This window comes from Cyanistes caeruleus, chromosome 25 (genome assembly GCF_971803275.1).
Source record: "Cyanistes caeruleus chromosome 25, bCyaCae1.hap1.1, whole genome shotgun sequence".
In the NCBI taxonomy this organism is placed as follows: domain Eukaryota; kingdom Metazoa; phylum Chordata; class Aves; order Passeriformes; family Paridae; genus Cyanistes; species Cyanistes caeruleus.
In genome coordinates, this window is record NC_141725.1 from 795,001 (window position 1) to 819,544 (window position 24,544).

Consider the following 24,544-nt stretch of genomic DNA (forward strand, 5'->3'; position numbering starts at 1 on the left):
CATACTTCCATCTCGAAAATCCACCCCCAAAAGAGATTATGTGGAAGAGGTCCCAGAGGCTTGAACAGTAATGGGTTTTCATTACTTACTAAAATGTTGCATTAATGGCATGGCATCTGCACAAAGTGAAAGGTGTTTGTTGCCCCCCGATATCCCTTTTCTTGTCTTCTGTTCCCTAATGGACAGGAATCAAGCTGAATAACAGGGCTGCTGGGTGATGTAAATAAAGGGCTAGGAAACCTCCTGCTCCCTTTACCAAGCCTTTATTAGAGAGAACAGGGCCTAAAGGTGGGAGTTCGGAGTGAGTGCTGCGCCCAATGGTCAGTGTCCGGGAGAAGAATCACACAGGCCTGTCACCATTAGCTGTTGGCAGGACGAGAGTCTCTATCCTCGCAGGGACCCTCCAGAGACCTTGCTTTTGGCTCAATAGTCCAGGGCAGTCTTCTCGCACAGGTACTGCCTAGGTCATGGGGACCAGCTTGTTGGACTGAGACTGGTGTACCCAGCTTCCTCCATGTCCTTGCTGCCTCTATAGTGTGGCAACCTCTAGATGTTCCTTGAGAGTGGTTCATTGTCCAGGACTGTCTTTATTCCCAGGTGGTAATATGATTTCAATATGCACCCATGCACAAATCTTTATGGGAAATGCGGAAGTTTGTCCTGGGTAGCAGCGGCTAAATTACCCGACGGGTTGGAAGGGAATAAGGGGGGGGTACAAATGACTAAAGGCAGGGATAAAACAAGTAAGCACTTTTTAACAACTTAACCAGGGACATAAACTGGGATTAGAACAAGAAAATATAATTTGAACATTGTTTTTATTTTTAACACTGGAGAAAGGGTACCCCCAGTCCCACAGCACCCAAGAAAGGCAACAGCAGAGACTCAGAAGTCAGACCATAAAACAAGTGATAAGCAGGTCTGAGGGAGGCTGCCCAGGGCCATTAAAGCCTAATAGTCCACTTGGGGTGCATCTGCCATCTAGTCAACCCCTCTGGCCCTCCCAGCCACGCAGACTCCTGTGTGGTACCACCAGTTTGGCTGAGGGGTCCCTGAAGATCCACAGTCAAACCCCTCTGTTCAGAGCAGAAGCAACTTGCACAGGCTTCTCAGGACTTTGTCTGATTGGATTTTGAACATCTCCAAGGATGCCGGTTCCACACACTGTTCCAACACTCAATAACACCCATTGTAAAAACGCTTCGCTTTGTTTAAATAGAATTTCTTGTCTTTTGATGTGTGCCCATTGCCTATTGTCTTTCCACCAAATACCACTGAAACAAGTCTCAAGGCTCCCTTGAATCTTTAAATTTAATTTAATCTTTCAACGGGAAGGAAAGATGGTCTGATGTTCCCATCATGAAGTTCAGCAAATAGAAATGCAATGTCCTGCACCTGGGGAGGAATAACCTAACACACCAGGACACACAGGGGGCCGGCCAACCTCCTGAAGAGCTCTGCGGAACAGGACCTGAGGGCTCTGCCGAGCCCTGAGGTGAACCCGAGCCACTGCTGTGCCTGTCCTGGCCTGGTGAGGTTCAGGGAAGGGAGCCTCCCCTCAGCACGGCCGGCACACTGTGTCCAGCTGCGGGTTCTTCACTATGAGCACCACGGACCAGTCCAGCAAAGAAGTGCAGAGATGATGCAGGGACTGGGCATCTCCCCTGAGGAAAGGCTGGGGGAGCTGCCACTGCTTCCCTGCTGAAGGGAAGGCTCGTGAGTGTCATAAAAGTAGAGCAATACCTACCTAAGGGAAGCGTGAAGACAGAGCCAGGCTCTTCTCAGAAGTGCCTGGTGAAAAGGCAAGAAGCAATAGGCAAAACAAGAAACACGGGAGGCTCTCTCAAAACATGAGGAAAGACTTTTTTAGAGAGAGGCTGTGGGAGCAGTGTCACAGGGTGATTAGAGAGATTATAGAATCTCCATCGTTGGAGATATTCGATAGCTATCTGTGCAGACGACTGCAGGGAACAGAGGCGGAAAAGGAAGACTGGACAGGGGCCAAAGCCACGCTCATACCATCCGCGTCCCTCGCTCTAGCACCTGCCCGGCCTGGCCCGGGCCCCGGGCTCGAACCCGTGATCAAGGGCGGGCTCGGACGTGCGCTCCGCCACGCGACCCCGGGAGGGCGGGGACGGCGCTGCTGGGAGGGCGGAAGTGTGGCGCGCGCGCCGGCAGCATGGCGGCAGCGCGGTGGTGGCGGCTGTGCGGGCGCTGGCGGCCTGCGCTTATCGGGCCCGCCCTGGGGCCCACGCGGCGTCGCCTCTGGGCCCCCGCTGCCGCTGTCCCGGCCCCGCTAGGCTCCGCGCCGCCGCCCCGCGCCTCCTTCAGCGCCGGCTCGCGCTGGCACCAGCGCAGCCCCGGCGGTCTGCCGGGGGGCGATGCACTGGAAGGCGGCGGCGAGGACAGCGGCGGTGGTGGCGGTGGCAGCTCGGACAGCGGCGGGGCCGGGCCGGTCATAACGGCGTTGACGCCGCTGCTCGTCCCGGAGCATTTCCCCAACGTCCCGCTTATCGCCGTGACGCGCAACCCTGTCTTCCCGCGCTTCATCAAGATTATCGAGGTGAGCTGCCGCCGAGCCCTTGGTCCCAGGGCCGGGGCTCGGCTCCGCCTGCCCTACCTGGGCAGGAGCTGCCGCTGCCGCGATGTGCCGGGGTCGCGGGCAGGAGGTGCTCTGGGCAGGCTCTCAGAGCGGTCGGAGGCTGCTCAGCCCGGCGCTGCGGCCTCGGATCCCGGGGTGGTATCACCCGAGGCTGTGCGGGGGTCAACGGCTGACCCCGCCGCTGTTGGTTCCGCCGAGGGTTGGGCCGCTTTCTTTGCCTTGGCAGGTTCCTTGAACTGCAGAGCAAGGCAGCGGCGTGCGTGACCTCCACGGTCAGCCGCTGCTCGGCCTTTAGCTCCAGCTTTGTAACCAGGTCCTGTCGGGACAGGGGTTTCTTCTGGGCCTATTGAAGTTTCACGGTTATTGCGTCAGCAGCTCTGCTTCTAACAGAGAAGGTCGGCTATTCGCACACACTTTCTCGAAGTTCGCTGTCTTCTTTGTGTTCTCTGATGAAGGTTAACCAAACGTGTCCTTGTTTCGGCGCCGTGGGTTGGTGTCAGAGCACTGAGAGCACTGAGACCCGTGTTGGTGAAGGCAACAATCTGTGAGCTGCAAGAAAAAAGCAAGAATTCGGTGTAGAGCAGGACAGCTGCAGTGGGAAAGGGATGGGGATGGCAGTCACTATTTCAGAGTGTGAGCTTTCCCCTCTGCACCTATAAGGATTTTAAGAGCTATAAATTATATCGCTGATGTGTGACTTGAGCTTACAGGCCAGAAATACTTTTCTTTCTGAAATGAAACCCATTCTGGTTGTTCTGGAACAAGTACTTGTATTTTTGTATATATCTCTATTTTTATATATATATATATCGCCTCTCTGGTCTATTGCCAGTCTAATTTTGAAGTAAATGTAGTATGAAATAAACCAATATTTTCTTGTTCCTGTAGTATTATTTATCATAATGTTACTTTTACTATAGTATTTTTCTGCATGTCCAAATCTAATATGTACAGTTTCTAGATGTGTCAGGGAAAGGAGAAACATGCATTATTAAGAGCATGCATTCATATGAGATGTAGGTACAAAAACCATCAATTTCAATGCACAGGTCAACAATGTCTCACAGAATTGTTAAATGTTCTCCCTTTTTCTGTGAATTCATTGTGCTGCAATTTACCTGACAAGGTCAAGTCTCTACAGTGCCTGTAGAATTACTAATTTTCTTCCTATTAATGTCTCTGACACTGGTAAGCATATTTTTGCTAAACACTGTGCAAAATTAGAGTAGGCATGCTGAGATTAGAATAAGCCAACAGTGTTGGTATTACTCATGTTCTGTCAGAGCCATGCTGGTTGCTACCAAAGCAATGAGCAATGCCGCTTATGTCCATCACTTTAAAGAACACTCAGTGGTTGATAAGGTGACTTCATGCAACAGCAGAATTCACAAGGAGTTGTTTTCTTGGTCACTGAGGATTTGTCCTGCTGTGATTACAGTTCAGTGGTGCTGGGAGATCTACCAGGGAGAGGTGTGTGGCATCTAGAGAGCAGAAGGGAGTGAGAAAGTAAACCAGGAAGAAATAACTGGCTGAAATTCAAAGCAGGAACTCAGGCTCATGGGTGTAGGAGAGGAATTGAGCAGAGAAGGCTTTGGAGGAGAGGATTTTAACTAGAGTTTGTGGGCAGAAATCAGGCAACTGGCAAGGAAGGATGAACTAGCTCCCCATCAGGAGCAGAGAGCTAGGACGTTCACTTACAGAAGGGGGACAATGATAGCAACAAAAATGTACATGGTACTGTTCAAGTAACTCAGGTTTCTTGCTTGTAAGACTTGTACAGATTCTATCTGGTTCCTCCCTTAGCCTTTGAGCTTGTCTTGTCTTGACTGTGAAGCGACTTGTTCGAAATACTTAAATTTCATGTTTCTCTACCTTTTTTTCCACTTCTATATTACTGTTCTCTAGTGGAGACAAGACTAGAACAGTATGAGCTCCAACTTCCTAATTTAGTTATACGGTATCATCATACACCCTGGGAGTGCAAAGATTACAGAAAATCCACCTCTGATTGCCTACCTGATTGCATACCTGTTGTCCTAGGTGAAAAATAAGAAGCTGGTTGAACTGCTGAGGAGAAAAGTTCGTCTTGCCCAGCCTTATGCTGGTGTTTTTCTTAAAAAAGAAGACAAGTAAGTTGTTTCTCTTGATCTTTTTAAAAAATATAAAAATAAGCTCCAGGTTGCATTTACACTAAAAACTATCATCCTAAATACCCTGCCTTGGATAGCATTGCAGAAATTGTGGCTAGTCTTGGACCATCCTCTTGCTATGACTGTTTTTGTTGCCACCACCAGCACTGCCCGGAGCTGGAGTTTTGGTTTAGAAAAGGGTGTTCTTTGGGAAGCATATGAGCTGTGCAGATAATTGGGTGATTTGGAAGGGGGTTACATGGTGGTAGCAGTGGGAATTATGTGGTTTTGCCCCTAAGTCCAAGTTTAAAGTCCTGCAACCAGTGATTGTGTTTTTCTTTTTTAATCTGACCTGCTATCTCAAGTTTCTAAATATCTGCTCCAATTTTTTTTGCTCAATAGCAATGAATCTGATGTGGTGGAGGATCTGAATGAAATATACCAAATGGGAACTTTTGTCCAGATTCATGAAATGCAGGATCTTGGAGACAAGTTGCGAATGATAGTCATGGGACACCGAAGGTTGGTTGCCTGTACTTCACTGCATCTCACCAGACTTCTGTATTAACAGAGACATCCCTTATCAGTTTAACCACATACATGCATTTTTCTACACAACTTGTGTAGAACATGGGTTACCACGCCATATCCTGAGAGTGTCAGGATAGTCCACGTATTGTCACAGCTGTGGCAGGTTAGCTGCAAAACAAAAGAGACAGTGCATTTCATTGTCATATCAACTGTGATGTGATGCAAGCAAGCATTCAGTAAGGTGAAGTTTAGCAGTTACTTTGACAATTACAGCAAGGTTTAGTAATGGTGAAAAAAAAAATCTCTGGAACTAACTCAAGCCAGTGTTTTTGGTTAAAAAAAAAGTGGAGAGAGGGGCATCTAGAACTTTAATTATGTCTTGTCTACATAATTTTGCCCCAGAACTGAATTGAAAAAAATATGATTATTGCTGAAAATCTAGTCTTAGTCATTTATGTCAGATATTTTTAACTAAGTTAGGAAATTGTACTTTTAAAAGCATCAAATAAGTGATTTCCATTAGAAGGAAAAATACAAGGACAGAAACGTGGCAGAAGAGACAGATCCAGGGTGGATTTTGCTTTAAAAGTATGGCTTTTTTTCCTTCTCCTCACTTTTCTTTTGTTCTGGACAGCAAAGAATGAGCAGTCCTGTCAAAGCTGAATTTATCTGAGTTCACAAGTCAGCTCCTTTTCAAATGAAGTCTTAGACCTCCTACTGCATTATCAAAGCACAGCCATGTTTTGATTGCATTTTGGAAATAAGTTACTGGTTTGGGGTTACTTGGAATAGAAATGTTTCCCTGTAACTTGGAAGAGTTTGGTATTCCTAAGATAAAACTTGAGAATTGGTCTTTATATTTGATTGAGACATGGAGCACTGGTCAGTCACATCCATATGAACCACAGTGGATATCAGATTTAATGAGCATTTTATAGGGAAACATGTAGAAAAGGAAACCCCTGTATAAAAACCAAATTAATGAAACATGGTGTCTTGAAAACATGTGTCCTCTTCTTTCTAAATTTTAGCTTGTTCAAAATACAACTTAGACTCTCTCCTTTTCATGTTGAAGAACTGAAATGACATGTAATGGAGAGATTAACTGTTGCTGGTTTCTTTTGGCTTTCAGGATTCGCATAAACAAGCAACTAGAGGTTGAACCTGAGGAGCCTGAGAACAAACAAAAAATCAGAAGGAAACAAAAGCGATCTAAGAAGGAGGCTGAAGAGGAGCCTGGAGCAAAGGACCAATCTGTGGAGCTGGTACTAGATCCTGTATCTGCTCCTTCAAAGGAAGTTCTCATGGTAGAAGTAGAGAATGTGGTTCATGAAGATTTTCAGATCACAGAAGAGGTTAAAGTAAGTGAATTAGTTTACAAGCTTGGACTTGTCCTGTAGAATTGTACCTACACTTCTTGCTTAAAAGGAAGAGTTCTAAAATCAAGCTCTAATTTCAGGCTACAGAAACTGGTTCCTTCTTATAACAGTCACTGCACAAGGATTATATGAAAGTAAAGAATTTTTGTTATAACAGCTCAGTTCCTTTGGACTGTTGACATCAAAAAGTTACTGAATGAAGAGGCTGGTCTGTGCTTATATGTGTATAATGACCTCTATCAAACTAAGTGTTTCCTCAAGGGTGGCTTGAGTGTTCAACTTGATTGTATCTTCTGGCCAAGGGCCAGTCAAATTCTGTGCATGCAGAAAGCCAGCCTATAGGCTTTGTTGCCTTTCCTGTGAGTAGGAACTGCCCCAGCACCAAGAACCATCACAGCCCACCACTGCAGTGAGTGGCTGGGGTCTGGGGAGTGTCATATTTGTACTGAGATCTTGCCTATCCTTTTCCATTCTTTTGGTGATTAAATTTGTTTTGTGTTTATAGGCACTTACTGCAGAAATTGTTAAAACAATCCGGGACATCATTGCCTTGAACCCCTTGTACAGGTATGTCTTTCCTATGCTGCCCTGCTTTAGGAACAGCATGTTCTCAGTCTGAAACATGCTGACATTTTCTATATCACTTGCCTTTCTGGTGTAATAAACTAGAGATTTTTGCTCAATTGTCACATAGATTTTTGGTTTGGGCTGTAAGCTCTATCCATTATTGGAATCAAAGTTTTGAAAACCGGATGAGCTATTTAGAAACAAGACAGAACAAAAGAACTATTAAGTCCTAAGGCAGGTGATCTGTGTCTAAGTGAAAGACCTGATCTGATCCACGTCATACAAGCAGGATAAAAGTGTTTGAATACTGGCACAAAAAAATCTTACATAACTGTTTGGAGAACATTTCAGATACTTAGGTATATTGGTATATTAGGTATTTTGGTGATTATTCCTCTAAACAAGTGATTTATCTGTTTGTTACTGTGCAGTTGTCTTGGTTTGAAAAAGACAGGTGTCTGCTAAGGAAGGCAGAGATTTCCCTTGAAATAAATAAAAATGTAAACAAACCCCCTTCCTCTCTGAAATATTATAATCTTGAAATTAAGGTGCTCTCAGACAAAGATATGGGAATGGGAATAACAGTTCTTTACTAAGGAAATTAAAAATAAAAATGCAGTAGTACAAAAAAAAAGCCAATAAAAAAACAACCCACTGACAGAGTCGGAATACAACCTGACACCCTGTTGGTCAGGGTGTTGGTAGCAGCGTGATTAAACAGTGGCTGCAGTCCTCCTGGAGTGACAGATGTGGTTCTGTTGAAGCAATGATCCTATAAAAGGGCATAATTTTCCTCTGAAGGTCCAGTGGTGGTGTAGATGGGTCTGATCTCTCCTCTGGGATCCAGTGGAGAAAGGCTGCTTGTGGTGTTTTGAGTCTCCAAAGAGATACAGGTAGAAATGCTTGGCTCCTCCCCCTGGCTGGAGCATCTCACAATGGGATTTGTGAGATTTTACACAAGTCATGCAGTGAGACTCAATGGCCCATTAACAGAAGATTAATGACCATCCCAGTTATGAGGGATGGGTCATGAAAGAGATGAAGAGCACTGCCTCAACTGGTTTCAGCAGATGGTAATAGAATACAAACTTTTGGTTATACCTTGCATTGCAACCCAAGACAGTAGTGATATAGTCAAATTTCAAAAACACTTTGCTGTGAAACTGAGCTGTTTCATTTTATTGTATTGTCATAACAAGCAAATTAACATACTCCATTTTGAATGTAAATTTACAGAGTATTTTGGGGTTTTTTACCTTTTATTTTCAGGGAGTCCGTACTTCAGATGATGCAGGCTGGACAGCGTGTGGTAGATAACCCTATCTATCTGAGTGACATGGGTGCAGCCCTAACAGGGGCAGAGTCACATGAACTTCAAGACATCTTGGAAGAAACCAGTGTAAGATGAAGTTTATAACTCAAGGGATGTGAATGAATCAGTACATCTGTTGTATGTCACAGTTTCTTTACCATCCTCTGTACAGAAGAGACTTTAGTGCTACTGTATCTGTTTTAGTTTAGGGTAAATTTGGAAGAGAACTTCTAAATGGGGTTTTCTCAGGAAAGCAAAATTCAAATGACCCCTCCCCCCAACTGGTTCAGGAAAAAGAGATTTTCTTGGAGAGAAGTCAAAAAAACTGTTTGTTTAAGAGAAATTGAATAATATTAAGCAATAAATCTTTTCACTGTTTGATGGGATGGCAAATCTAGGAAGAAAAGTGTTTTTCATGTGGTGTAGCTCGGCCTGCTCAAGTTGTTATCAGTCCCTCTGGCGCAGGATAGTGCTGAGTCCCAGGCCCTGGTGGGCCACAGGCGTGAGGTTTCAGGGTTTGGTTGGGTGTTTTTCAGTCTAGAGCAGGTTTCCACAGATTTAAGAAAAAAGGGAAAAAAGTCTAGGGAACTCTTTTGCTTCAGCTAGCTAAAACTAACTAAAAGCTAAAGAGAAGCTCTGTCCCGCTGTCTGTCCGTGCTGCAGACGCCACAGTCCAGGAGCAGGATGCGGAGGAGTGATGTTTTTTTCAACACAAACTGTGTGCTTCTTTTTTTCTTTTTTTTTTTTTTTTTTTTGCTCTTAGAGCCAGTTTTAAAGGTGTGGGACTTAATATATGACATAAACCAGGCGACTGGGGATACCAGTATCATAAAGTCACTCCAGGACAGCTACTTTTGATCATATGTTAATATCAGTGATTAAATTCCTGTTGAAGGATATAGTGAATCATTAGTACTGATTTACTGTGAGTAAATCAGAGTGCTCTACATCTTTCGTGGCAAATAATTTTCTTTGTGTGCTGTGGAGTAGCTACATGTTTGTCTTTCCACATCTGCAGGTGCTGTAAAGCTCTCCCAAACCTGTTGGAATTTTTTATTCTGCATTTCTCACTGGGAGGGATAAAGTGTGTGTGTGTATATATATGTGTATGTATATATGTATGTTATTTTTAATTTACACTTATATATGTGTGTGTGTGTGTGTGTGTGTGTTACTTTACAAAGGGTGGTGTGGTGTCTTAAAACTCATTTTGTGTCTATCTTTTCCAGATTCCCAAACGGCTTTATAAAGCTCTTTCCCTTCTAAAAAAGGAATATGAGCTGAGCAAACTTCAGCAGCGTCTTGGAAGAGAGGTAAGTTTCTAGAGTAACAAACACTGTGTATGTATATTTATATTGTGTCCACCACTCTGATGCTTAGTTTGGGTATGTACTCTAAAGGGTACATTATTTAGATGTAAGGGTTTTTGTTGTTCTTTCAGAAATGTGTTTTTTCATGCACATGGTGGAAGTAACAAGACATGAGGCTGCAGCATCTGCTGTTAAATTGTGTCCAAGTTGTAATTTCATGCAAGCAGATAAATGTACAGGTCTGCAGTTTACCAAGCATCTGTGTAACAATATACAGGCTAATACTGTATATCGCATGTACTAGTGTAGATACCACAGTGTTATTTCAAGTGACCCTCTGCTAACTCCTGTGAACTGCTGTAGCTCCTGTTTGTTGTAAGATTTAATCAGAGTACAGTAACTCCATCTAAATGGCAATGAAGTATGTGAAGTACAAATATTTGAGAATACTCCACCATATTTTGTTTGCTAGCTCCCCTTAACTGAGGCTTTTAGAATTCATGTCAATTGCAAAATGCTTTTGGACCAGGGTTGGAATATTTGGAGACTTCTTAAGTAAATTGAACAGATTCAGTCTGTGGGACCGGATACGCATCCAAGGATGCTGAGAGGGCTTATCAATGTCAATATTTTGTTTTTTTCACTCAGATTTAAAGCACTGTAGTCATGGGAGAGGTTCTGGGAAGCAGAAAAAGCTAAATGCCATGCCCATCTCCAGGAAGGAGAATCGGGGAGAGACTGTAGGTGTGTCAGCCTACCCCTAGTCCCTGGGAAAATTATGGGGAAAATTGTCCAATAAATCCTGTACAGGCTAATGAAGAAGGATATGATTTGGAACTGCCAGAAGGGATTTCAAACTGCCTAATTGTCTTCCCTGATGAGAAGGCCTGGAACACAGAAATGTGGGTTTAGTGGTGGGCTTAGCAGGTTAATCATTGGACGCAATGATCTCAGAGGTCTTTTCATACCTAAATGATTCTATGATACAACAATGACTTTTGTATTCCTTGACATTTGCATGGCCTTTGTTGAGGTCAGACATTCTGACTAAATTGGGATGTTACAGACTGGAAGTATTGTAGTATGAGGTTGGTGAAAATACTGGCTAGATTAATAGGTGGAAAAGGTTGTGATCAACCTAGTAAAGTCTAACTTCAGACAGCTACTAGTGGTATCCCCACAGGGAGTCGATAAGAACCTCCTTAAGTTCTGCCAAGAGAAATTTACATCCCAGAGCAAGCCTGGAATAATCAGGATAGAAAATAGTTATACAGCTTTTAAAGCTGTACGGACGTTGAAGCCCTGATGTGCAGGAAGCTCACCATGAATTAGTAGACTGTCCTTGTGGCAAGGAAGGCCAACTGCATACTGGGTTTCAGTTGTCCTGTGTAGGCAGCAGGTAGAGAGTAGTGGTTAACCCTCTCTGTTTGGTACTAAGGAGGTCACATCTGTCTTACTCTGTCCAGCTTTTGGGCTCCCCAGCACAAACAGAACATTGGAGCACTGAATCATGGCCAGTGAAGGCCACCAAGATATGGAGGGTGCTGGAGAATGTTGTTAAGTCACTTCTTGTGTTAGAATACACTGTAGATGAGTTCCAAGTAGTATTTTCAGTTGCTTGGAATGTCATAACTGAGAAGTATTTGGAAGTGTTTGATGTTAGATGGGCTATACCAGGAACATATTGGTTACTGCATTTGTTGCTTTGTCTAGGTTGAGGAGAAGATCAAGCAAACACATCGCAAGTATCTTCTTCAAGAGCAGTTGAAGATCATTAAGAAAGAGCTAGGTTTGGAAAAAGAGGATAAAGATGCTATAGAAGAGAAATTCCGTGAGCGACTAAAGGAGCTGGTAGTGCCAAAACATGTCATGGATGTGATTGATGAAGAGTTGAACAAGTTGGGCTTGTTGGATAATCATTCCTCAGAATTTAAGTGAGTGCATGGTCATATCATGCTATCAGGGTTTGTTGGGAGAGTGAAACATCAGTGCAGTTCTATGAAGCACTTTAGTCTCTCTCCTCTCACCTCTTCCTTTCTTTTGTCCTGCTATCCCTTTTCTGCCCTCCCCTCCCTGTAGCATATCCTTACATTATAGGATTTTTCTCCAAATGGTCTGTTTACTCATGTAGTCTACCTCTTTTGATCATTTTAGGTCTTCTGTCTTTTCCTGCAGTCTGATACTAGAGATAAAAAAAATGTGTGGTTAGTTCCTCATGAAGTGTGTGGGGATTCTTTTTCTGCCCTCAATTTTGGCTCTTCTTCCTTGTACTTTGGTGTCTTCAGTATATGTGAGAGGAGTTAATACATATTGGATAAGCTACCTGAGGTGGTCCCTGAAGTATTGGGGCAGGGTTGGAATTGCTAAGGAGACAATGAATAGTTTATAAAGTGTTCTGTAACGTGAATTGTGAAAAATTGAGGTTGAATTGAACATTTCTCAATTGTCTGTTGAGTCAGAGTGTGCTATACAATACAGCAATTGGTGTACTCCTCTCAGTTCTCTTAATGTTCTGCTTTTAAAAGTATCTTCTACAAAGTCAAAGACTGTGTTTGGGGGCAAACATGCCTTTGGATGAGCGGTGTCTTGGCAATCATAGAAGACGTACTGGGCTTCACGGCAAAGGCAGCATTAGTACCTCTCCCTTTCCTTCAGAGTTGTAACAGTGGTTGCAGATTTGCATAGGAAGTACTTGGGGAAAAAAAAGCCAAAGCTCTGATGGCATGGCAATTGCTATCAGGTGAATCCTGGGCCCAGACAGCCCAGCTGTGCTTCCCTGTGTCCATGACTGTGCACAACTTGATAGTTACTGCGTTGTGCAGACCTTTCTGTACACTTGAGTTCTTGATCTAAGTGCATAGTTTTAGAATAGTGAGTAGTGCTTTGACATACCTGTGTTCTCTTCAGTTTGTTTATGCTGATTATCCCTACTGTTAACTTCCATACTGGCATCATTATCTTGGTCTTAAATCTTTCTCTGTGGTGTTGTACATCCAGCTGTTCTGTCTTGCTTCTGAGCCAGGAGTCGTTCATCTCTACCATATCTTTAGTTTACTGTGGATACAGAAAACTTCTTCTAGTTTTAAGTTTCATGACCTGATCTAAGTAGTTGATGTGGTGGAGATCATACAAGCAGTCCTGTTCTTTTTCAGACAGGAGCCAGCCCCACACCAAAGCAAGTGTACAAGGAAGTTGTGTGCTGAAATTTAAGTATGTCCACAGTATATTGGAGATTCTTGGTTTTAGAAAAGCAAAAGCTGTGAAAAAAAACTTTGTGGTTTTTGTGGGGGGAGGGACAAGGGATTGAAGACTGTGAAAAAGGTTAGTGGCGACTGCCCAAATAGTGATGCTCTTTTCATAGCCTCAGTTCCATGAGTAGTTTATATCCCACTTGTTCTTGATGAGGTTGTTTTGGAAAGTGGTGGAGAAATACATGAGCACTTCTATTTGTGTGTTTCCGTCAGTGTTACACGGAACTACTTGGACTGGCTGACATCCATCCCGTGGGGTAAGTGTAGCGAGGAGAACCTAGAGCTGGCCAGAGCCCAGGCGGTTCTAGAGGAGGATCACTATGGAATGGATGACGTCAAGAAGCGAATTCTGGTAAGGCAGGAGTAGGCAATGTGTCCCATTTCACACTGCTTAACATCAGGCATTTTGGATGTGTTTCAGATTGCAGTCTCCATTGAATTGCTGGTAATTCATGCATCAAACAGAAAGTTGCATGAAAGACCCAGATGATCAGTTAGTGTGCTTAATTACTTATGGCAACGAAGGTCACATTCTCATTTCAAACTGCAATATTCTGGTTTGCACTTAATGCTAGACAAGTAAGTGTCCCAGGGAAGCAGTCTCTGGATTTTTTCTCCACTTGCACAGTCATTTCTTCACTGTAAGTGTGTAACCAGTTGAGGCTGCAGTTCTGAACTGTGATCTTTTGATTGCTCAACTGTTTAGTGTTACTTGAGGGTTGTCTGTCGTAGAAGTGTGAAATGAAACAAGCTTAACTTAGCATATGGGAGTGGTAAAGTAGGAGATGCTCACATGTAGCTTGAGAGACTCAGGTGAGAACAAGGGAACTAGAACTCTGTCTTCTCACTCCAAGGCAGTGGAGAGAGAGAGAGAGACTACTTCTGGTGAGATGATGTAGAGCACAGAACCTGGGGACAGCCAAGCATGCAAATAACCAGAGTGAAAACAGATGCATCCTGATTTAGTTTCTCCCCTTGCCCTCCCCCAAGTCCTTTGAGGACCAGTTTTGTGTATGATATTTGTTTTGTAATCACTGCTTGACCTGATAACAAACGTGTTTTGCTGTTGCTCATATTCCCTTCTGTTCACTGGTGGTGCTTTATTTCTACAGGAATTTATTGCAGTCAGCCAGCTGCGAGGATCCACCCAGGGGAAGATTTTGTGTTTTTATGGTCCTCCTGGAGTTGGCAAAACCAGTATTGCTCGCTCCATTGCCAGAGCTCTAAACAGAGAGTACTTCCGCTTCAGTGTTGGAGGGATGACTGATGTAGCAGAAATAAAAGGACACAGGTCAGTGTAACTTGAGAAGTTTCTCTATGCAGCAGTTTCTACTAAAGTAAGTAGGTATCTAACTGAAGTTGGACAGTGCGTGTAATTTTCACCTCTGTTCTGCCAACCCTTGCTGACAGGACTTGAGATACAGAAAAAGGTGTGTGTAGCAAAGGGTGGAGTTTGGAACATAATTCCATTTGTGCTTTTAAGTGCAGTTGTGCCCTGTTTCTTGCGTATTGTCAGCTTTAAAAAGCTGAGTGAGCTACCTAAAACCATTGGTCTGATGCCAAATGCTAATACATGCCTGTCTGTAAATGTCAGAACTCGAGAATGGTAACAGTTTGAACAGGATCATTCACATGTGTGTCCAGGTGTGATGAAGACTTGGCTTCTGAATAATCAGGACAGAGATGCTGCATGAGGAAAACCTGGAAACAAGAACATTCATGGAGAGAACAAGAAGTGAATAAAAATTGGTAGATCTGACCCTTGCATAGGTTTATTTTCCTTCCATACATAAAATCTTAGAATGGCTGTTATTGGAAGTGATCTCTGGAGGTTGTCTAGACCGTTCCCCTGCTAAAGCACATTCAGCTACAGCAGGTTACAAAGGTGTCCAGACAAGTTTTGAATGTCTCTAGAGAAAGAGATCCCACAGCCTCTCTGGGCAGCCTGTTCCAGGGCTCTGCCTCCCTCAATGTACAGAAGTTTCCCCTCATATTCAGGTGGAACTTCCTGTGTTTCAGTTTGTGCCCATTGCCCTGTGTCCTGTCACTGGGCACCACTTGCAAGAGTCTGGCCTTGTCCTCTTGACAGCCACCTGTCAGATATTTTAACACATACTGGTAAGATCCCCTTTCAGTCATCTGAGAGCTAAACAGGCCCAGCTCCCTCAGCCCTTCCCATAAGAGAGGCTCCAGCCCCCTCATCATCTTCATAGCCCTCCACTGGACCCTCCTCAGCAGTTCCTTGTCTTTTTTGAACTGGCAAGTCTAGAACTGGGCACGACACTCCAGATGTGGCCTCACCAGAGCAGAGGAGAGGGTCTGCATCTGAACATAAAACCAGCAGTGTTTTCAAACCAGTAGCTGTTCTGTGGAGTAAATTGAATCTGCTGGTCTCTGCCCTACACAGAAGCAGAGAAGAATATTTTCTGTATTTTTCAGATGTTATCTATTCTGTGCATCTTGGCCTTCACTCTGTTGCTACCCTCTTTGCTTCTGCTTATTTCTGAATAACAGAAACAGTCTTTAGGAGGAAGATTACATTTTGCTATTAACAGTTTGTTCCTTTAGTATCTTTTGATTTACACTGGTCTTTTTGTCCCTATCAAGTGAGAAAGTGAAGTGTTACCTCTTCTAACATTTCTTACCCAAAACTCATGAAAATTCAAACATCTCTATTCTCAGCCTTTTCTCTATTCTCAAACCTTTTTGCTTTTCTCTAATTGAGAAGTGGTTTAAACTAAAGATAAAAACTGTAGTCCAGGAGTGTTTTGCAAAAATTCCTGTAAGTTCTTTACTAGAAACAGACCAGGTGGGTCTTGGTGCTTAATGTGGTGATGGAGAATGCTTTTGATAGATGTTGAAGAAATAAAGACTTGTTTCCCAGCAGGATATACTTGCTCTGTCAGCTGTGTGGTGTACGCTCTGATATGTGCTGTGCTTTTCAATGGTTCCCTAAATACAATCTCTGGTAAAACAGGAGGACATATGTTGGAGCAATGCCAGGAAAAATCATCCAGTGTCTGAAGAAGACCAAGACAGAGAATCCACTTATACTGATTGATGAGGTGAAGTATTTGGTCTTTCTTGTAGGTTTTGCTCTTAAAGACTTGTATCAATTTGTGATCCTCGTTGAAATGGTGAAGCAGTAACTCTCCTAAAAATCCCAGGTTCCTTCTGTTTATATGAGGCTGGGCTCTCAAGTTCTCTGGGTGACAATGACACCTTAGATGCTTTGTCTTAGAGGCTTTGTTTTCTCTCCTTATAACAGACTCCAGCTTTAAAATTCTAGTTGTGTCCTTCTGATTAAATTACAGCTGTTTGGATCCTAATGGACCTGGCTGGATATTCAGAATTTCCGTAGTTCTTTTGTTTCTTACACAGGTGTGGGCACGTCGCTGTGCACAAATCCACAATTGCCTATGTGATTATTAGCAATAGTCACTCTCTCAGTAGGTTTAAATCGGGCTCTGAGGAATAATGCTTACAGTCAATTTATGGTCTGATTTGAGAATAAATGAGTCAGGGCTACCAGCCTAAAGCTTTGTGGAAAAGCAAATAAGGACAGGATATAATAGCAGGTTTTTAGAATAGACTGAAGGTTGTTCTGGATTTCTTGTGTGCCATACCTGGGAAGGACCAACAGTGGATTCGTGAGAATGGTGTGAGTGACCAATAAACTGTCATCTGTTGCAGTGTGATGTAACCAATAAGTATCGTGATTTGAAAGGTAATGGAACCTGTAGGTTATGACACTTGAGTGGTGCTGGGCCCTGCCTTGGCTGTAGCAGCAAATTTCATTTAGGCCATCCAGTTAACACTACTCCTAAGGGAGAAGAAGCAGTGGCCCTGTTTGTATCCTCAGAAGGAGAGTTCGCAGTGCTGGAAGAGTCAATTACCTTGGCCATGGTCCTGGGCAGCTGGCTCTAGTGGCCCTACATGAGCAGTGGAGTTGGTCAAGATGACTTTAAGAAGTCCCCATGATCCTCAATCAACTTATCACTTGACAACAGCCCAGGTCACTAATCTGGCTCTGCTTGAATGGCTGTGTGTAGACTTTTTGCACCTTGGGCAGGGTAGGGAGAGTGTCGGAGCTTGCATATTAGGGAAGTGGTATAAGCTAGGACTCTAGTCCTCTCACTGTGGAATAAATGTTCTGGTCTGTGCCTATAGCTTATCTCAGCTAAACGAGTAGTAGCCCACTAGTAGTAGTGCTTTTTATTGTATGCACATTGCCTCAGACGTCATAGTTATTTTCTGCAACACTCAAAATTCCTGTGTCTTCTCAGGTGTGTCATGTGCTCACAAAGGAAGGTCCTGAAGTCTTGGATGAGTGCACAGAAAAGTGATAGACTGGTACTGGATGTTAATGAATACTCATGAAGATTATCAGATAGAGCCTTGGGAAAAAATCTTGCTTGAGAATTTATCGTGGTAGGAAACTTCTTAGAGTATTAAATTCTTTTCTCCCACAGGTAGATAAAATAGGAAGAGGCTATCAAGGGGATCCATCCTCGGCCCTTCTAGAACTATTGGATCCAGAACAGAACTCTAACTTCTTGGATCATTATCTTGATGTTCCTGTGGATTTGTCAAAGGTATTTCTCTTTTATGCAGAGGTTGTAGAGCCAGAATGTATGAATGTGTATCAATGTGGAGATTTCCTGTCCATGAAAAGATGCTGACATTTTACTCGGTTGGAAAGCCAGATGGAACATAAATGGTAATTTACGTTCCTGTCAACAGCTGTCTCTGCAGGAGTTGGCTTTAACTGAAGTGTCTGTACATGAAAGAACATGATCACCAGCCTATGTCCTGTAGCCTTAACTCCCTGTAGAGCCAGTGACAGACAGATGTGTGGTCTCCACTAGAAAAGGCAAGAGTTTTCCTGTACATGATGATTGGCAGAGCTGCTGTCAAGGGAGGTGGCGTAATGCTGCTATGAAGCTTTTGAAATTGGTCATTTTGACACACCATCGCACTTTTGGTGAAACTGACATAAATTGCAGAATTGACGTATTAGGAATATGTATAGATACTTGGGTCATTCTGTGCTAATTTCCTAGAAGGTAGAAAGAACTGCGTGAGATCTAGATCTACTGTTTTCTGGTCCCTATCAAACCATTCTGATTTCCCAGTTTGTGCGTTGTGTATTTCTAAACATTTATTTTTGGGGTAGGGAACATGCTATTACATAGCTCTAAAATCCAAACTTTTAATAAAATCTAATTCCACAGAGAGGTTAATCTTGCACTACCCCTTCAGACAGAGAAACGCAGAACTTAGGAACTAGTACTTGGAGTAAATCAACAGGTTAATGAAAGTTCTTGATAGGATCTTTTAATGCTTCCAGGTACTTTTTATTTGTACTGCCAATGTAACAGAAACCATTCCAGAGCCACTGCGGGACAGAATGGAAGTGATCAATGTGTCAGGATATGTAGCAGAAGAGAAACTTGCAATTGCAGAGGTAAGAGAAATCACTGTTGTGCCTTATGTGAATTACATCTGGTAAATTTTTTTCGGCATATTTAGGGTTATATATTTACATCCAACTGTGTCCAAAAAAATTAGGCACATGGTATTTTGGACAGAGTTCCTTTGATTTGAACACATAGTTAAAGTAATTCTAGTGTTCCATAGGCTGTGGACACCAGAAAGCAGCATTGAGCTAACAGCAGAAAGTTGAGTAAATTGGAACTGCTAGGCCTTTTGTCACAAATACTAAGAGAAAGATTTGGGCGGGTTATTTCTTTCAGAGATACTTGGTCCCTCAAGCACGAGTTCTGTGTGGCTTGGATGAAAACAAAGCTCAGATCACATCAGATGTCCTGACTCTTCTCATCAAGCAGTACTGCAGAGAGAGTGGGGTGAGGAATCTACAGAAACAAGTAGAAAAGGTGAGGGGAAGTTATGTTGTAACTGTGACCACTGTGCATCAGCCTTCTCAGCTTTTTCTACAGAGATAAATTACTGTCTCACCCAGGTATTGAGGAAATCTGCCTATAAAATCGTGAGTGGAGAAGCAGAGACAGTCCAAGTAACACCGGAGAACCTGCAGGATTTTGTAGGAAAGCCCATCTTCACTGTGGATCGCATGTATGAAACCACTCCCCCAGGAGTTGTGATGGGTCTGGCTTGGACAGCTATGGGTGAGACAAAATTAATTTTGGGTTAATTTGTACATTCCTGTGTAATTTCCAAAAATTGAATGTAATAGTCAAACAGAACTGAATCCAGTGACGTTCTTCTACAGGCACCAGTGAAAGGAACTTCCTTTGGCCTCTGGATCCTGAATACTAGTTCCTTGCAGAAGGGAGACTTTCTTATGCCCTTACTCAAGTTCATCTGAGCTTGGAGTCAGCATGTTTTCTCTTTAAGCTCCTTATCCCATACAAATGACATACATTAGGAAAATCAGCAGCAGGGGGTGTCAGTGTGACACGTGACACAGCTGAGGAATGCTGTGTCTCCTCAGTGATGTGCAACACTGACTTGACTTCTGGTGTTGAAGGCAAGTGTGTTCCAGCACTCCATGGAGTGTGTGCAATTGGCTGCTTACTGTTCATTAGATTACTCCCCTAGTAACTTGGGGGCATATGTGCACTACAGGATGGAAATACAGCACACAGCAAAGGAGATGACCTCTTCATACTCAAACTGACCCTGGGTAGAATTAAAGTAGTTAAGAAAGAAATTATTAGTATGATGGAGAAGGTAAATAGATACCTGGCACTTGAGAACTGAAGTGGCTAAAAGTGTTTCATGAACTCGGCTTACTCTCTGGAGGAAAAAAAGAACATGAAACCATTATCAGAACTTGATTCCATTAAATAGGGGTTGCATCTGTATTCCTAGAAGGCGAAGTCCAAATAAGTAATGAGTGGAGATTGTTGAGATTTCTAGCTGGCCTTCCTGAAGGTATTTAAGGAACAGGTTTTAGTTGCTTACTACTCAAGGGCTAGTGTCTCATCAGAGAGCATCAGTTCCAAATGCCTGACACAGCTTCTGCATTACCAAAACCTTCTGGTTAAATTTTCCTTTAACTTTTTTCAGAAATTGTTTTTCTTTTCTTTTTTAGGAGGTTCCACTCTGTTTATTGAAACATCCCTGAGGCGACCCAAAGACAAGGAGAACAAGGATGGGTCACTTGAAGTAACAGGGCAACTGGGAGATGTAATGAAAGAGAGTGCCAAAATTGCATACACATTTGCAAGAGCCTTTCTGATGCAGAAGGACCCCAACAATGACTTTCTTATGTCTTCTCATATCCACTTGCATGTGCCAGAGGTAAACTGATGCAGAGTTCACAGCGCATGCACAGCAGCCCAGCTGGTTTGCTTCTCTAGATGTAAAGCTGGAACATACTTCATTTGTCCATATGTTGTCCATATGCCCTCTTCTAACAGTAAAATGCAGGAATTTTTCTTCAGGCTCTTGTGAAGGTCTTCTTATGAGCTATGTTTCCATTCCTTTCTACAGCAAGTATGTGGCAAGAATACAGGGGGCTTGGATAATTTTCTAAAGAAACCTAAGCTTTTGTGGTAGCTGTTGGCTCTGTTGTGCATGACATAGAGATAAGTGATTTGGCTAAATGCTTGGATGAAGTTACAAGGACATAAAAATTTAGGTCTCTGTGTTACCAGGCCTTGTTAAAGGCTTCAGGTCATTTACACGTAATTGAAAATACTGCTTCTGATCTCTGCCATGCTTCCTAGTCCACATAATGGCAGTGATTGCAGTTGTCCAGTATTTGGGGCTGAAAATAAATGCACACAGTGCTCAGAGTGGCTCACATGCTGTATAACAAGCTTTGGGCAGATGCTTTACTTAAGACAGATTTTGAGCTGTGATTGTGCCCCAGCCTTACTTCTGGACTCCTGAGTGCTCTGTGTGCAATGTCTTTGTTGCAACTTGCTCTCTATGTGTCCAGGTACTGCATTGTTGTCTGTGAACTCATTTCCTGAAAGACGAGAAGACAGAAGACATTATCTCTGTCTCTACTCCCTCTCAAACATTGATTTCCTCTGCTCTTGCCTCAAAGAGGTTTTATCTCAGTTAAATCCAGACTATCACGCCTGGATTTTGTGGGGCTTAAATACTGATCTTTTCTACCTTGAATGATTTTTGGTGTTGGCTTCCACTACTTTGTGACTCTTGACACTCTCCCCCTTGTGATGTTGACTTCTGTTGCTTGTTTCCATGGTTGGCTTAGGTCTAACAAAGAGCTTCTAAGTGTTTGTGCTCTTTTTTCCACTGGTGCTGCTTACTCAAATACCTGAGCCCAGGGAGTATAGTGATGGCATCAGGCCAGAAACCACATTGTAGACTCATGGATTATGCCTCATGAATAAGGTGAGGAATGCCAGTTGTTAATACATCAGGCAATTCAAACAGCAGCATTCCATCACTCGCACATACAAAAACCTTTGAGAGGCTTCATGAATTTTTGGACCATGTTAAAACAACAAGGACAAGGGTACTGTCTGGCTATGCTGCTTCTTGAATGAGCAGGGGGGTTGTGCTTTGTGTTTTTTAAACAGGGAGCAACCCCGAAGGATGGACCAAGTGCAGGATGTACCATAGTAACGGCTCTGCTATCCCTGGCCATGAATTGCCCAGTGAGACAGAATGTGGCCATGACTGGAGAAGTGTCATTGACTGGAAAAATTCTTCCTGTTGGTGGAATCAAGGAAAAGACTATTGCAGTAAGAGCTCTTCTCTTGTCTCTCTGCATCGTCCACAGGAGAGCCGTGGGTTAGGCTCAGTGGGGACAGGGACAGCCAGAGGGGCTGCTCCTTGAACTAGGAGAGGCAGATTTCATTCCATACACAGCCTGAATAAAGCCTGCAAGGGAACATGGGGATCTTGAGTGTGTCCTCTGGCTGTGAGGAAAAGGATGGGACCCCACGCTTTATGCCAGGTCATCTGTGTTGGCCTAGTTCAATTCCACCTACACTGGCAGAATTGAAGGTGACTGACAGCTTTAACTGGCTGTCAGAGCTCTCTGCTCTTTCAGACTAGCACAGTTCAATCACCTGTGCTGTGCCGAATTGCCTGTTTCAGGAGGGCATCCAGTGGAGATTTGACAGCATCTCTAAGGTACATTCTTGAAATCAAGGCTCTGTTCCCTAGAATTCCAGTGTGAATCTTTTATACAGATGTCTGTTTTAGATAAAAGGAACTTAGTGTCTTGTATTTTTTGAGTTTTCAGAATTCCTTTCCAAGTGTTCAGTTACTTTTCAGCTGTACAATTCTGGCCTACATAAGCCTTGCACCGCACACATTTTTTTGTCAAGAATGTTATTAGGTCTTCCTCCATTGAGCTGGGGCTTCATATCAGAGTTCTGTCCCCAGATATATTTGGGCTACAGCCTTGTGCGCTGTGATTTCTTTTCTTTATATGACTTGAAAATGAGTAGTAGTTTGTAGCAGTCAGTACAGCACTAACCTGTCTTATGGTACTGATTGGCTGCACTTGCAGGAGTGTGAGTGGTCACAGGCCTAAACACAGGATCACCCCTAAAGCAATGGGTACAAACCTGTCCTGGGAGGAGCAGCTCTGCTTTCTGTGCTCCCTCCAGAGAAGGTTTCCCTATCAAAAGGTTCTGTAGAATTGTGCTGAAGTTATTGAATGGGATAGGTTGGTCGGACCAGTATGTTTCTAACTCTTGCTTTCATCCTAGGCTTTATCCTCACCCAAGGTGCAACAGATACTTAAAACTCTGTAAAAAAGTACAAATGTTCTAAAAAATCCCCTGAGCTGCTGACATAGTCCAGTTAAAATGCCTCTCCTTCCACCTGTCCCTGCAGCTGAGATGGCACTAGAGAGTGTGTGTTTTGGGGCTTCAGGGGGGATCTAGAACATGCATCACCCTGGTGATGTCTATCAGGAATGCCCTGGGTGCTCTCCAAAGAGAGTAAAGCTGGATCATGCTCTTGCTTCCAGAAACGGGTTAGGGTGTTTCTGGTACATGGAAGGAATCCTAGGACTCAACAAACTTTTTCTCCCCACAGGCGAAGAGGGCAGGTGTTAACTGCATCATTCTGCCATCAGAGAACAAAAAGGATTATTATGACCTTGCTGGATTCATTACAGAAGGACTGGAAGTGCATTTTGTGGAGCACTACAAAGAGGTATTTGATATCGCATTTTCACAGCTGGATCTCACTGGACGATGACAAGCTGTGCTCTGATGGCTGGAAGGTGTTCTGTCCCTAAGCACTCAGCCCCCACCTTGAGATGGGTGACCAGGGCAATCCTTAAGTGGGACATAAAGTTATTGCTGCTGCGCAGCTGCCAAAATTATGGCTCTGCTAGAATAAAGTATTTCTCAGTCTTTAATACTGAATTATGATCTACAATAAAGGATTTCCAATTTTGCCAAAGGAATGGGCATGTTATCAGCCACCAGCAGCGGGGCTAGTCTGTCTGTTCTCATTGAATATGTTTCAGCTATTTCACTGTAAGTTTTCATATGGCTTGTGGAAAAGGACTAAACAGTACACCCAGAGGTAGGCTGATGTACAGCTGTTATTCCTAATGGAATAACAGCAAGTATTATTAATATTTATTAATAAAGGCAAGTAGCTCTCAGTATCTTGTCTCTCTGGGCTAGGCTGAAAGGACACTGAAATCCTAAAATAGTTCAGCACAGCTGGTAGGTACATTCAGCTGATAAAGGTACCTGGTTCTCCAGGTTCAGTCACCAGGTCAATACCACCAGAAAGAACTCCAGGCTTAAAGAGAACAGACGAGGGCCAGCAACATGCTCAATATCACCAGTCAGCAGCACTGTGCTGCATCACAGATGGCCTGTGTCTCTTCAGCAGCTCTATCATATTGAGGGAGTGAGAAAAGGAATTATGTGTCTTGACATGACTGTTGTGCATCAGTGAACACAGGCTTGGGGACCAGAGAACTTGAATACTTCGTCTTCCAATGAATACTAAAACGAATGTAAAGAAGGGAAGAGTAAAAGCATGAAGTCCAGTTGAAAAGTATTTTCTCAGCCAAGAACAGCTCTTGTCATCTCACAGCAAGAGAGCCCTTAGGGGAGAATAAAGAAGCTACCAAAGTCTAGGGAGCTCTTGCTGACTCCAGGTATCTTTCATTACTTGGTAACACACTGCAGAAGATGGGCCTGAATAGAGGGTACAAGGGGAAACACAGGTGCAGGTTAAGCTTCATGAGGAATGGGCTGATGTGCCATGGGGAAGAAGTGCAAAGCAGTTACTATTTTCAACAACCACTTTTTTCCCACTTGACTTTCCTCCTACCACCACCTAGGTCTGAAGACAGACTAGGGAGGTGTAAGGCATTACTCCAGAGATTTCCACATCCCGAGACTGCACATAGTCATAGAGGATTCCTCTCTAGGGTAAGTCACAGCAGCACCAGTATCAGCATCTCCAGCTGCAGATACAATAAACCACTGACCCAAATTCTTGATGGCTGAAGTTCAG

The 24,544-nt window shown here is 43.4% G+C and overlaps 1 protein-coding gene across 7 annotated transcripts; it reads left to right on the forward strand.

Moving 5' to 3' along the window:
- Positions 1-2,128: 2,128 nt before the first annotated feature.
- On the forward strand, positions 2,129-24,523 carry LONP1 (lon peptidase 1, mitochondrial). 7 transcript variants are annotated; one of them, XM_086862831.1, is made up of 19 exons: positions 2,129-2,563; positions 4,643-4,731; positions 5,134-5,253; positions 6,395-6,623; positions 7,147-7,208; positions 8,478-8,607; positions 9,750-9,833; positions 11,544-11,764; positions 13,295-13,433; positions 14,194-14,372; positions 16,059-16,146; positions 17,554-17,676; positions 18,432-18,548; positions 18,838-18,978; positions 19,065-19,230; positions 20,160-20,368; positions 21,622-21,786; positions 23,096-23,215; positions 24,369-24,523. In XM_086862831.1, exons 1-19 carry the CDS (start codon positions 2,180-2,182, stop codon positions 24,372-24,374), a joined length of 2,772 nt encoding a protein of 923 aa, XP_086718957.1. In that variant the 5' UTR covers positions 2,129-2,179; the 3' UTR covers positions 24,375-24,523. The 7 variants fall into 7 exon arrangements, with proteins under 7 accessions (XP_086718957.1, XP_086718956.1, XP_086718958.1 ...); XM_086862830.1 differs by lacking the exon at positions 24,369-24,523 and adding an exon at positions 23,779-24,165; XM_086862832.1 differs by lacking the exon at positions 24,369-24,523 and adding an exon at positions 23,975-24,165.
- The last annotated feature ends 21 nt before the right edge of the window (positions 24,524-24,544 follow it).

Coding starts and splice junctions, on each gene's coding strand:
- LONP1 (XM_086862830.1), top strand. CDS start 2,180: ATGGCGGCAGCGCGGTGGTGGCGGCTGTGCGGGCGCTGGCGGCCTGCG. Junction 13,434..14,193: donor ACGTCAAGAAGCGAATTCTG/GTAAGGCAGGAG, acceptor TTATTTCTACAG/GAATTTATTGCAGTCAGCCA. Junction 23,216..23,778: donor TTGTGGAGCACTACAAAGAG/GTATTTGATATC, acceptor CTGGTTCTCCAG/GTTCAGTCACCAGGTCAATA.